This window comes from Aythya marila, assembly GCF_965140915.1.
Source record: "Aythya marila genome assembly, chromosome: 4".
In the NCBI taxonomy this organism is placed as follows: Eukaryota; Metazoa; Chordata; class Aves; order Anseriformes; family Anatidae; genus Aythya; species Aythya marila.
Window position 1 is genome coordinate 15526254 of NC_139045.1, and position 13893 is coordinate 15540146.

The window sequence follows — 13893 nt, forward strand, 5'->3', positions numbered from 1 at the left end:
TGAGAATTCGGAGGGGATTGCCACGTCCAATGCCTTGTCTGCAAAGCCAGGACTCCTTCCTACCTAACTGCAGAGCATGCTTGCAGCTGCAAAACAGGGAAAGGGAAAGCAGGGACCTGTAGCACTACTGCAAAAGCTGAAAATAGGGACCACTCCAACCAACAGCTGTGCTCTGTTTTGGGAAGGTAAAAGTACAATAGATAAAATGCACTTCAGTTACACCACATTTAAAGAAGAGCTCTGTTCCAAGTAGAAATCCTTGCTCCAAGGGAGCTACAATTTAATTTCTTTTGTCAATGCATGTGATGAAATCTTAAAGATCTATTCCAGTTTAGTAAAATGGAATTAAAGGCATTTCTTGGGGGCCGTGTTTTAACCAAATAGCAACTGCTACTGCAGTCTTCCTTTTATGAAACATTTCTTCTCAGTTGGCTGGTCCTGGGCCTTCTCAGCTGTGCTAGCACCACTGCTATTTCTGTGATGATACCCCTCTCCCCTGTTGCTCCTTTGCTTCATTAAGTTTGCAGCTACTACATATGTTCAGTTTATTTTTCAAAGTGTTGCTCAACTATCTTGAGCATGCAAAAGAGTCTCTCACATGGGGGGGAGGGGTCTTAAATCTGCTGAAGCTATCGTTTTTGTCAAGGGTCACAGGAATGAACAAGGTAGCTTCCAGCTGCAGTGATTCTGTTGCAGGCTCAAGATTAGTTTACATTCAAAGCACGATACAAATGCAGCATAAAAAGCATGGGGGAATTTTTAAATGAAGTGTTTGCAAAGAAAAAAAAATCCTCTCTCATATCTACAGCATCGTCATTCTAGCTGTTTCTCCAGTGCACGCAGATCTAAGGGATGTGACACTGTTTTAGTTTGGGGACTGAGGCTACTCAGGAGCTCTGTGGCAGCTGGCTGGGTAGCCTGTTATGTGCAGTGCCTAGAGGAAAGTGAAGTGCATTAACCTGGACTTGTTGGCAGCTTCGCGGCTTTACTGACAGAGCTGAAAAGGAGCCAACACCATGCACAAGTTATTACAAAGTCAGACTGAATTTATTACTTTCCAGAAAGTAAAAAAAAAAAAAAGGAAGACATCATCTACACATCTTGTTGTTAGTTGAGGGACAGAAAAGCTTCTCAGAATTCACATATGTAAACAGTCCAAAGGAAAGACAGACACTGGAGAAGTCAAATTCCTGCAGATTGCCCCAGAAAACTACCAGTATTGTGAAGACCAACAATAGTTACAGCAGCATACATATCTGTAATGATTTAGATTAGCTGTTTACATAATGCTGTTACTTGTTTTGACAAAACCATGGAAGCAGGCTAAGCTTTCCACAAACCAAGTCACAAGTAGAACAATGCCCTCACCACTGTATTTTCTAAGACAATAATGTTGTAAAAAAAAAAAAAAAGGAAAAATGTACAATAGTACATATAGTTTTATAGTAGAACAGTATCTGAACAGATTCAGTTTTCCTTCTTCTATTAAAGCATATACAGCTTTATAAAATATAAACCTTCCAAAGGTCAAGTTCAAAAGCTTAGAAGAGGCTTTGCTAATTCTAATGATAACAGAAGACATACCATTACTCCTAGAAGATACACATTTTATTTTACCTCGCCAGTTTTAGCCTTGGAAGGTGAACCATGAACTTGAATAATATGTTCCGTGCGAGCCCAGCAGCGAGTGACCCGTCAACTGAAGACTCCTCCTCTGATGGGAATGCTCTCGTTCAGCCCATGTTCTATTAGTTTGATGTCCTCCAGGTCATCCTTTATAATGCTAATTAAGTGACTAAGGCCTTCCTGCTGCTGCTTCAGATGCTGCAGGTATTTTCAAAAAACAACATGAGTGTACTTTAACTTCATAGATTTTAAGTAACATTTCTCAAAGCAGTCACAGCTGGTGGCCTTGGCAAATTGAAAAGTCCAGCTTTCTTGGTAAAAAGAAAAAGTAGCATTTTCTGCACTAATACATAATTGCATACCATAACTGTATATAAACTTGAGGCACCATCACTAAGAACTGTAAAAAGGACTACCCCCAAACAAAAGCCATATAAAATTCTCAATACATCTCCCAAATTAGTGCCCAGCACGCTTATATGACCAAGTTGTGACAGTCTACTGGGTAGTACTTACTTGCTTGATTTCCCTTAAGAGGTCTGCATCTATGTAATAGCGCTCTTCAGCCCTCACTGCTCCAAAGTGGTTTTGCATCCTGATTTGGGACATAAGCTCATTCAGTCTGCCCTGGGAAGAGAGAGGAGAATAGAGAGGTTTAAATTAAACAACTTATTTACATCTGTCGGAGCTCCAGCACACATCACTCCAAATCACCAAGGCAGGAAGAATTACTGATTATGCTAGTTTGGGCTCAATTTTTTTTTTCTTGTGGAAGGCATGCAAGGAGCAAGCAACACTAATAATTTTAACTCAAAAATACTTAGACCTATCAGACATGCAGCAGAAAACATGACGCTGCAACCTAGTAACACTGCTGGACTTCTCTTCTGAAAGCTTTCCACAAGAAATACATACACGTGCTTTGCAAAATTTACATAGTTTTGTGAGGAGAAAAAATGGGTTGTTCAAGTTCTGAGCCAAGTTCTATTAACTACTCACCTTGAACTGTGTAGGTGCATTAAGTTCACACTGAATAGTATCTAACTGTACACGAAGCTGCTCTTCATCTGCTTGAATGGCATAACCACTTTTCCTTTGGATCTCCTGCTTTATTAACACCTGCAAAAGAAGCCTTTGAGGTTCATTAGAGAAGACTTCGCTCCTCTCTTTCTCCACCAGCCCAGTCAAATCTCTTTTTGCCCTTCCTCTGAAAACTGTTTCATAAGATTTGTTCTGTCATTCATTCTGCTGCTCTGAGTCTCCAGGGCAGTCCCACATCTTCTGGGTAAGTGAGAAAGTCTCCAAAGCAGAGAGACATGCGTTTGAAGCTTTCCCTGACAGCCCTGCATTTTAATTCAATGAATACCTTTAGATGAAGTCAGAATTTCATTTTCAACACTAGCTGTGCACACAACTGCAGAGGTCATACTGGGGATTCCATCCCCTTTCAGTTTGATTTCTGGCACCAGCCTGCACATCAGAATGAGTTACTTTGAATATCCGTGTTACCTGTAAGGTTCTGTGAGATAGCGCCATCAGTTTCCTTTTGTACTGTGCAATTTTTGCCATAGTGGTTGTCTGGTTTTTCTGTAGCTCACTGATATCTTCTGATATTATCTGCAGATGACATGAATAAGTTGGAAGTCATTAAAGTGTCTAATAACAAAGCACATTTGTTCTCATTTGAAACCATGAGTTTCAAAAGAGTACTCAGTCCAGCAACCTAAGGTCGTTGCAAAAGATGATTTCAAAAAACCTTTTTGCTGGACCTTTACAGTTTTGGTCACTGTTTATTTTTATATGCAGGTGGGACTTCCAGAAGGCATAATCTGTGCCCAAATTAGAGTCCATGTCAATGCAACTTAATACAGCTGTTTGATTTAGCCTGTAACAACATACTAAACTTGAGCCTAAAAACAAACAAACAAAACACAACAAACAAAACCAAAACAAAACACACTAGTCAGATTTTGGGCCAAAATATATTAATTAATATATTAAGGAATTAGAAGAAAAAAAGAGACACAGCCCCATGCACATGGCTCCACCACCAGTTTTGAGCACACAGAAGAGAGGCTCATATAATAACGCCTCCTTCATCAGCAGCAAGCAATCACAATAAAGATGAGAAACCTTACATCTAATCGAGTTTGATGCTGTTTGGTCATCTGATCTTGGACCTTCAATCTTCTCAACAGTTCTTTGAAACCCACCATTGGTACAGGAATAAGCCTACAAGAATAGAAATATTTCTTACAAAATGTTTTTTTTGTATGAGACATGTAGCACTGATTAATAATTACAAATATAATCTAATGGTGATCTAAGTGATCTTGGCTTTTGATAAATCAAGATATGTTTTGGTAAGTTCTAGAATCCTCTCTATTCCTAATAACCTTCTCCTTTTTCAGAAGGAAATCAGCTTAAGCTGCCTGTAACCACTGGAAGGCACAAGAGTACAATTTCAGCTTCAGGGATAAAGAGGAAAAAAAAAAACATAGTGATTGCAAAAAAAAAAAAAAGAAAAAAGTCACAATAGCTAGGCCATAAAATAGAGAGCACTGCAAATCCAAGTAACACAAGTTAGGCTCTTCATCCTGACTTCTCTTAAGCACCTAAATGGGTAAAGGGATTAGGGAGGTATGTCTAGTTAACCTTATTGCTTTATATTATACCAGCACTGGACAAAGTTATTCTCTACTGAGTTTCTTACCCGTTACCTGAAGGTTACTACTCAATATTCTGCTTTTCTCCCCTCTTTCCAACTGTTTTTGTAACAGTAGGACAAACTATTACACTTACTTGTCAGGATCTGGATTATCAACTTTGGCTTGTTCCCATATAATCGGATCAACACCTTAAAAAGAAAAAAAAAAAAAAAGTATGGACAAATCTGAATAGATAATACATCTTGCAGCTGCAGCAGGAAAAACACCAGGAAATACAGAAGCCACATAAACTGTGCTTAATGACTGTTGTACAAGTATAAGGTTAATTAAACAAGGGTTGTTCTTAAAATCTCAGTCCTGGGCTATGACAAAAAGCCCAGTCCAGATGGCAGTCGTGACTTGTATTGGTTTGAAATGGCAGGGAAGGAACAACCAACAGATTATCAAATCAGACAATCCATGCTTAAAGAAGAAAAATTCCTTATTGCTTCCACTGTATGCTAGACTTCGTCTATCGTTCCCCTTCAAGTTGCTTATTGTATGCAACAAATAAAATCAGTAATTAAGCAATCTAAGGACCAAACCAGTTTCCAAGGTGATCGCAGTAGGAATTATCATGGCTCCTAGCAGGACACGTCTGAGGATTTCAACTGTTTACAGAACAGTTGTGTATTTTGCCATGAACCACTTCATCATGTAAACACATTAAAAGCAATCTAATTGTACTAACTAGTAATTCAACATCATGATTATTACATTCTTCAAACCTCACTGCAAACCACATCAGCGTATAAAACGCACATCTAGGAAAAATGCACATGCTGGAGAAAAAAAAGCAATACATACAAGGAGGTCTTTCTGACCAGAGACAGACATGGCCAGCACAGACAGCAAACACGGCACGAACAGCAAACTAGAACCAAGCTGTTTACTTGCTGCCTGTAACCACGTAACGTATGGATACAGGCTAACAGATCCTCCCCCCAAAAAAACTAGGAAGCAGATAAAGGACGTGATTATTCTGTGATTCTGATATGTAGCTTTTTTTTCCTCCATCAGACAAATACAAGTGATTGATAATAGCCAAATCACACATTCCACTGCTGTGGATAAATTACTGATACTTACTGATAAATCAAGTTTTTGCACAACTATCTTAATAGATTACGTTGTGCTTCAGTGGGCAAACTGGCTGTAGTTAAAAACATGTCATCGCATCAGAATGCCTTGGAACCACCTGCAGTTTCCAGTGGACCAACACCTGCATTTTTCCTAGAGAACGTAAAAACCACCCAGCAGAGCCCCAGTCGTGCCCCCGCGCAGCCCCAGACCACATACCAGCTGGAGGATTCTGAAGGAGCTGTTTGACTTGGGCCGGGGAAAGCTCTGTTCTGGCCATGGAGAGACTGACTCCCAGCTGCTGCAGGGACGATTTTATGTTGGCTTGTTCAAAGTGGGCATACAGGGTTGTTGCTGGAACTCTCCTCGAGGTGCCGTTGGGTGAACGCTCAACAACGTAAATGATCACTTCTGTCCTGAGCAAGACAAACGTGTACTGTGAGACAAAGCAGCAGTGTGCAGAGACTAACGCAATGAAGAACAAATCTAAATCAAAGTTACTGCTTCTCCCAGCTGACTGAACTTACTTTAGTTGAGATATAAAGTTAGGCTACAAAAGCACAGTGCCCCCTGGTTTTAACAACCATACTAGGTACTGATACTAGTACTGCATTAGGAATAACCTAAAAGCTTTGGTCTTTTTTAAAAAAATTAATAAACTGCAGTAAAGTAACAAGTAGAAATGTCAGCGTCATCTCCAATTTTTGCTGCTAAACAGGGTCTGGAGAAGCCTGTTTCCCAAACAGAGCTGAGGTCTTCAGCTGTGCACTCCACCAAAAACAGTAACATATACAGGAAAGATATTGGTCTTAATGCCTTAAGAAAAAACAAGAAGAAACGAGAGACGTTCAACTCCAGATGAACAGATTTACAATCAAGTTGAGTGGAAGATGTATCCACCACCATTTACTGAGCAGACTAGGTGCCAACCCTTTTTATAACATGCAACCCTGAAGAAAAAAGCAAAATTGTGTCAAGTTCACGTACTGGTCATCTGGCATCGTTTTAACACCTTCTATGTTGACAGTGAGGGTCTGGTTTCCTCCCAGAATTTTGTGCAGTGATTCTACGAGCTGCTGCTGCTGGCTTCGAATATCTGTTTCTTTTCTATTAAAGACCAAGACAACAAGGCCATCTTCGTCTTTGTTGTTGGGCATTAAACTGTAACCCACAGCCTGAAGAAGAGCAAACAAAAAGACACGGATACATTACTCAGCAAAAAGCGTATCTATGTGGCATGAAGGTGGGACTAAACCAAGATAAACCCCTCAACTTTTGAGCAGCTGGTTCAAAATATCTCACAACATATTTAGAGATGCAGAAACATAAAATCAATCCCACTTTAAAAACTACACTCACAGGGCCACCAGTAGAGTAGCTTTTGAAACAATTAAGAACTATTTTTGTGAAAATTCAGAAAAGTCCATTCCCCATCTTCAAACAATCAGAACTATGGATGAGCAGATGGCAACTTTGCCAAATATTTGTGGTATTTCAGAGCTGCTGTCAATAAAAATATTTTAAAAACTTAAAACTTTTTCTAAGTTGCAAAAGGAACCATGGAACCAGAATCCAATACAGAAAGATTGCTAGAGACTTACTGAAGGGTTTTACAATATTAAATTTTCAAGTATCTCAATAAAAAAGTTACTGACATAACCCAATTGAAAGATAAGCCAAACACAAATCTATCTGGATTTCTTCATATTTCTAATCCTGTATATATAGACAGTGTGCCCAAGAGTACAAGACAAAACACTGACATGAAATATTTTTACTAGCGAAGACATATCAAGTAAGGTTCCCGCAATCTGGGACAGCCAATTTTCCTCACAGTAAGTGTGATGTTTGTACAATTGCTTATAAAACTTAATGTTGTCTTTATCCTTGCTGTGATAAAGCTGTAGTAAGGTTAGATGTTTTCATCCAGCATCATGATCCAGTCTAGGAACACTTTCTGCTATCTGTGCTAAGCAGCAGTGTATTTTCTGAATTGCAAAACAAAACAAAACAAACAAACAAACAACAAACCTCTGTTGGCTCCAAAATTAACTCCGCATCTTGTATGAAATATTTAAGCTGATTACTCATTATAAGCAAAAGCAGAATGAGCAGTTTTCACCTCATCTTGCCCACATGAAAGAAAAAGTAGGGAGGCACCACCATGCCCAGCCTGACCTGAATCCTCAAGTCTAAAACTCAGCAAGGAAGTCAGCAGGTGTGAGATTTGCAGAGGATGAAGACGTACGTGTTCTTTGTTAACATGGTAAGCAAGAGCTGGTACTGCTGACAATGCCATATAGAGAATAGAGCCAGCTTTAGCACTTGCAAGGATAAAGGTAGAAGAAATCTTTGAAAAATCAATATATTTCCAATGGCCAGCTTCACAAAGAGTTTTTCTAAAGTATGCGAACCAATGAAGAAAGACTGTGAAGTTCCTATTCCACATACTGAAAGTTTCTCTAAGGTATGAAGGATTATTTCAGGTAGTTTCTGTGCACTGACCTTAATGCTCTCAAAGAAGAGGCAAATTGCACAGTCACAAAATGTTTCATGATGCACATATATGCACCCATTAACTAGTATCTCAGCAATACACAGATTTCTAGTATCCATATGTTAGAGCGCGGCAGACGGAACACATGCAGCCGACTCAATATGAGTGGTAAAGCATAGTTCATCTTTATTGCCCGAACAGCCTAACTTTTATAGTGAACTTAACAGGGGCGGACAGTGTTTCACACAAGATTATTGGTCAAAATCACTCAGACAAACAACTACAAGAAAACAACCCCACCTGCAAGAAAACAACCCCCTTGTGATTAGCAGTCATGTAGACCTTGTCCTTGAAGCCAGCTGCTGGTAACAATATTTTTCTGAATTCCTCAATTGGGCGATGTGGGAGCTTCTCATAGTTACCCTGGTAGCTTGGTTTGCCCAGCTACAGCAGGCCATGAGATTTTCTAAGGCCTACTCCTGGTTGCTTAAAGCAAGCTCAGATCGAACAATTGTTCCACGGACTCATGTCCACGCCCTTTGTGCCAATTCCTAACATCTATACACCTTCAAAGCTTCTACTAATATTTATCAAATTGTTTACATTACCCGGAAAAATAAAGTTTCAGATTTGATTTTGTTACTATTGAGAGTAATTTAACATTCACGAGACATTTAAGACACACAACTAGCAAAGAGAGTAGCTGCCTCAGAACTGTGTGTGTGTGTGCAGGTAATGAATTCATACCTTAAATCTGCAAAATGGGTTTTCCTGGGTGAACTCCACTGGAGCAATGTTATTGTTGAAGTACCCTTTGCCTGTTCCCCAGAAGGCCTGTAGCTGGTTCCATTTTGCCAAAATGGCATCTCTCTCATCTCCTAAGAGCGTCGGCGCTGAGAGGGCACTGGCTGTATTGATGAGCTGGTTTGATTGGGCAGGCGTCTGAGTAGGCTGGCTGAACAAGCCGCTTCCCAGTGCTACATCAGATGAAGTAAAAAATTAACTCCTTTACCAACAAACAGACTTGCTCGCTAATGCATACCATCTGCATATCATTATTATCTCTTCTTCACTCATTTTAGAAGCAAAATAAATGCAAAGAATAAATAAATATCAGGTAACACTTTTTGAAAGTGTCTCTTTACATCCGATCTTTATCAGCAAAAGAAGTCCTTGAAGGCTGAGTTGAAGAAAAGAATTACTCTTTTTTGCTTAAACAGGACATCTATATTCACTCATGACATGATCTGGTACCTCAATATCCTAATGTCAATCTTGGTTATAATAAATTAAGTGGACTCGGAGCCTGTAGTTGTTCATGATCCAACGTACGGTTAAACTAAATTGAACGCCGTTTCCCTCCTGTTTCTAACAAGGTTATGGCTGCCAACAACGATTCTGTAACTGCTAAACCAAAGTGTCAAATACTGTCACTCAAGGGTAAAGTTCGGAAACTTGCTCGAGATCTTATTTAAAAAAAAGGCAAGGGCTGCAAATGTAGGCATTCCAAAAAACAAATTTCTGACATGTCTCCATCCAGCCAAAGACTGTAACAGGCTCCTTCTGTGACGTACTTCAGTCCCATCACTCAAGCACCAGTGTCAGTCTTACCCTGTCCTCAGCAGCCGAAGCATAAGCCAAGAGAAAGCCATACTTACTGGTCTGTTGCTGCTGGGTACCGAAGCCTCCAAAGCCTAACCCAGTTCCCAACCCAGTACCCAAGCCAGTTCCAGTTCCCGTGCCAAAACTAGTACCAAATCCAAAGCCTTTGTTCTGGGTAGCACCAAAGAGTCCTGGGAAAACAAAGAATTGTTGAGAATAATAGGAGAAAAGTACCTGTGAACTGCAAAACATTGTGAAGGAACATTTAGAATAAAACATTATGCTTTATTCTGAAGTAAATGCTTTGAGATTTGTGCTCTCTTACCGCCAGTGCCTGTATTGGTGGGAGCAGAAAAACTAAATGCTGGTGCTGCAGTGGTGGTGGTTGTCCCGAATCCTCCAAATGCACCTAACAAACAAAGTTTGCAAATAAGGCAGGCTGCGTGCTGTGAAAGGGAACTGTGCATAATGTGACAATGAACCGCACACTTCAAGGGGTGTTATGGGATGTTGACAGATGCATGTGTTATGTTACAAGCACGTGGTTCACACTGACCATGGGTACCGAGTTCATTGTCCAAGGAAATGGGGGAGAAAACATGAACCAGAAAGCAAATACATTTATGGTGTGTCAGAACGCAAATAAAAAAGCAGCAGGTAACAAATGCTCTGTTCCTTCACCAGGATGTGCTTTCCTTGGTGACAGACACAACTTGCAGTAGTATTTCTTACACTGACTGAAGTATTCCTAAGAATTAATGTTGTTGCTACGTGTTTAAAAAGTGATCTAATGTTTTATGAGCTTCGTCGACATTTCTAAAGTCTTAAAAGCAAAACCAGAAAAGAGTCAACTCAAGTCTGCGGCTAGGGGGCACAAATGCTATGCCTACATGTGAGTACTGTCACAGCAATTCTTTCTTTCTATATGGTCTTTTCCCCAAGGCTAGTTTCCCCATAATCTGACAGCCTCCCCATCAGACTTCTTTTTGAGGTTCAACCATTATCCAGAAGAAAACAGATGCAAAAGCCATCCACCTCACACAGATTTTCAGGAAAACCAGGTGCTGGCTAGCAGATGGAAACCCCAAGTGAGAGCCTGAGCTCCCCCATGCCAGATAAAGCTCCCCCCAGATATCTTCCCATTTGTCTTCATGGCAGAGGTGTGCCAGAAGCCACTGCACCACCTCTTTTGGATCCTAATGCACCATCTGATTCAAGGCGCAGCCTGTGGACATCTGATCTGACTAGCCCTAGAATACCAAATCTCCGTGTCTGAGGCAGCTTTTGTGTGTTCAAAATGAAGAAGGAAAGCCTAGTATATAGGATGTGTCAAAACAATGCTGCCACTGCTCATTCATGTTATCACCAAAAAAAAAACCACCCACCCACAAATTGCCTTGGTAAACCTACTGCACTTACTGTCCTGTATATATATGAAATAAAAAGCTTAAACAAAAGCTGTCACGCAACCACATTTTATTTTCATTCACCAAACATCTTAATGCAACTGGATGTAAGAGAAGCTCCCAGTAACATTCAAGTTTCAGTCCTACCAGTGGGTGAGCAACCCTAGCAGGAGTACCCTCAATACCATCAGATGGCACAGCTTTTAGGTAGACTGGTATTTACAGCAATTTAACATCCTTTCTTAAAAAAAAAAAAAAAAAAAAAAAAAAAAAAAAGAGAGATCTAAAATTGCATCTACTAAACAAATTGTGTATTAGAGTTCAAATTCAGCTACAGAAATACAGTCCAATAGCATTCATACTAAAAAAAAAAAAAAAAAAAAAAAAGAAAATAAAAGATCCCTTGAGCACACAAAACAGGTAAGATTACTCTAACACAGGGAGCAATGATGCTGTGGAATGAATAGAATTCCTATACGAGCAGCGGCAATGAGACCCCATGTGCTAATTCTGTGAGAAAAAGCATGAGGTATCCGTGTAGTACACTTTTTTCTTTTTCTTTTTAAATGTGATGGAGATTACCTTGAAATTTATCATCTGATCACCCAGAATTGATAGATCTACATGGGGCCAGGAAGGGTGTTCTTAACCAGCACCCCACGCACACATCTCGCCAGGACCCTCGCAGAGAATCTTTTGAGGACAGCCTGGGGTGCGCGCCATGTCAAGGTGCAAAACGGCGTTTTGGAAAAAGAGGTTAACAGCAAGGGCTGTTCGTCTTTTTGTGCTGATCGTATAAAATTTGTTTCTCCACAGAAACTACTGAGGTACAGCGCATTCATGATAACCAACGGAAGGCCAATGAGACAGGGAGGATGAAAAACATGACTGCAGTAGTCCAAGAATCTCAAGTCAGGGAGCTTGGTGTTAGGACCAACTCTGTGATTGCTCGTGGTTGCCTGGGTTAAAAGGAGAATTAAAATTTCTGTTCTGCTAGGTAATTGAGGCTTGATTTTAGACTGGGTAAGACTGGCAGGGTACCACAATCCAGTGGTCCAGAGACTGAGCATTTGGTACATGGCTGTTTTTCCTCAACAGCTATGTCTGAATAATTTAACAGGTAATAAAACCCCCTACAAGTCTATGGCTCTCCAACCTGTACCACCTTCAGGGCTTTTATCTCCAGTCTTCACTGGATATGAAATAAGATTAATACTAAATACGGATTCTCAGGAATGTAATTCTTGGACCCCTGCTATTAACATTGATTACAGAACAAGTATTTATGTTTTATCTACCTGCACTTGCCAGACTGTTACCAAAATTGAATGGTGGAGTTGAGGTAGTGGAAACACCAAAATTCCCAATATTAAAATTCACTGCAGGATTAGCAGTTAATCCGAAACCCCCAAAATTAAACCCACTGGCAGTGGAGTTTGTAGTTTCAAGCCCACCAAATCCTGGCAAGCGTGAAGCAGAAAAAGAGCAAGGTAGCATTAGTTCTAAGTAAAAGGTAGGTTCAGGAAGTAAAAGCTGAAATATTTTACCATCCCCAGAGACAAAACAGGCATAGTTAGAGCAAGAGGAAGATATTAACTGGCATTAAGCATTGTTTACCGAACACAAACAGGACAGTTAAAAGCATTCTGTTTAACCCACTCTATCACTACTGCAATGGGATTACTTTTCAGCTATTCCGCAAAGCAAGCAACTCACGCTTTTCCCAACCTTCAATAGATCTTCAATAGATCTATATGTGAAAATAACCAAGCAATTTGAGATTCCCATTACGAGCAATTTTACCCAAGACTGCCCGATAGAGCTGCATCTGCGCGAGCGTGGCTGAGGAGCACCACGCACTGCTAAGGTACCCCTTCACTGCAGTAGCAAGCCCAACAATAAGTATTGCGGGATTTTTCACCTTGTATTTGCAAATACGCTCTACGCTCGCTGGTGTTTCCTGATGAAGGTTTTTAGTGCTCGGAAAAAGAGGATGGTAGAGCGGCTCTGATCGCCTAGGAGCTGGGATCGCCAGCTCGCAGTGCTCGGGGGGCATGCCAGGCCTGAGCCCAAGCAGCGTGAGGCGATTTTTCTCAGGATAAAACCTCAAGGTGTGCTTATGAAGCAGCACGAGGCGATTTTTCCCCTTAAGACGTTCTTACGAAACACGAGGTCCGTCCCTGCAGCCCAGCGGGCGCCCAAACCTGTGCTGACCGCCGGGAAGGAGCCCAGACCCCGCCAGCCCGCAGGACCAGGACCCGCTAAGCACGTTTCATCCCCCCACAGGCCGGCAGCGAGGCGGGGAGCCCGCGGACAATTTTTCTCCCCTCAGGATTTTTAACCCGGGGCCGCTCCGAGGGCGGCTCCGGGCGGCCCCTCAGCGGCCGCCTCACGGAGGGGCGCGACCGTTGGCGGGCTGCGCGCGTTTGGGGGAGGTTAGCGGGGACCGGGAAGGGGGAAGGGAGAAGGGAAAGGAGCCAGCGGCCGCCTTCCCTCGCTCGCTCGCTCGCTCGCTCACTCACTCACCCGTGGGGTTGGCGGCCCCGGTGCCCGCCGCCGCCCCGAAGTTGAAAGCCATGAGGGGAAGAGGCGTGTGGGTGCTGCCGGGGAGAACAGGCGGTGCTTCCGGCACCCCCCCCCCCCCCGCAGGCTTTCTGCGTGGTACCGCCCGGCGGAGCCCCGCCCGCTCTGCCCGCGCTCGGGCTGTACCACTGTGGGGGGCGGGGGGGAGGACGGGGTGCGAGGGAGGGGCAGCTCTTGGAGGCTGAAGGGAAACTCCTAGGGGTTGGGCTTTCCCTCGGAGCTAAAATCCTTCGGGTTTTCCCTAAATATCGTGTTCTCTTTCCCTAAATGCCATGTTCTTTCCAGCCATTGGCCAGGGAAGGAGGGGAATACCACAGCAACGTGGAGGTGACTAACTCCGGGAACATGGCTGGCGTGTGGCAGGAGCGACTTAGGAGTGAAAACCGAGCAA

General features: G+C 42.0%; 1 protein-coding gene across 1 annotated transcript; it reads right to left on the reverse strand.

The window, feature by feature from the left end:
* Positions 1–830: 830 nt before the first annotated feature.
* On the reverse strand, positions 831–13541 carry NUP54 (nucleoporin 54). Its single transcript, XM_082760392.1, has 12 exons — positions 13446–13541; positions 9839–9922; positions 9570–9704; positions 8659–8888; positions 6402–6589; positions 5634–5830; positions 4429–4483; positions 3765–3858; positions 3136–3243; positions 2626–2745; positions 2143–2253; positions 831–1824 (listed from the first exon to the last, which is right to left on the reverse strand). Exons 1-12 carry the CDS (start codon positions 13495–13497, stop codon positions 1696–1698), a joined length of 1503 nt encoding a protein of 500 aa, XP_082616518.1. The 5' UTR covers positions 13498–13541; the 3' UTR covers positions 831–1695.
* Between the last annotated feature and the right edge of the window lie 352 nt (positions 13542–13893).

Bases quoted from the DNA above. Each gene is read 5' to 3' on its own strand.
- NUP54 (XM_082760392.1), bottom strand. From the start codon at position 13,497: ATGGCTTTCAACTTCGGGGCGGCGGCGGGCACCGGGGCCGCCAACCCC. The intron at 5,831-6,401 runs GTACGTGAACTT...TGTCTTGCTCAG, and splicing joins AAAACGATGCCAGATGACCA to GACAGAAGTGATCATTTACG. The intron at 2,746-3,135 runs GTAACACGGATA...CTTCTTTTGCAG, and splicing joins TATCTCACAGAACCTTACAG to GTGTTAATAAAGCAGGAGAT.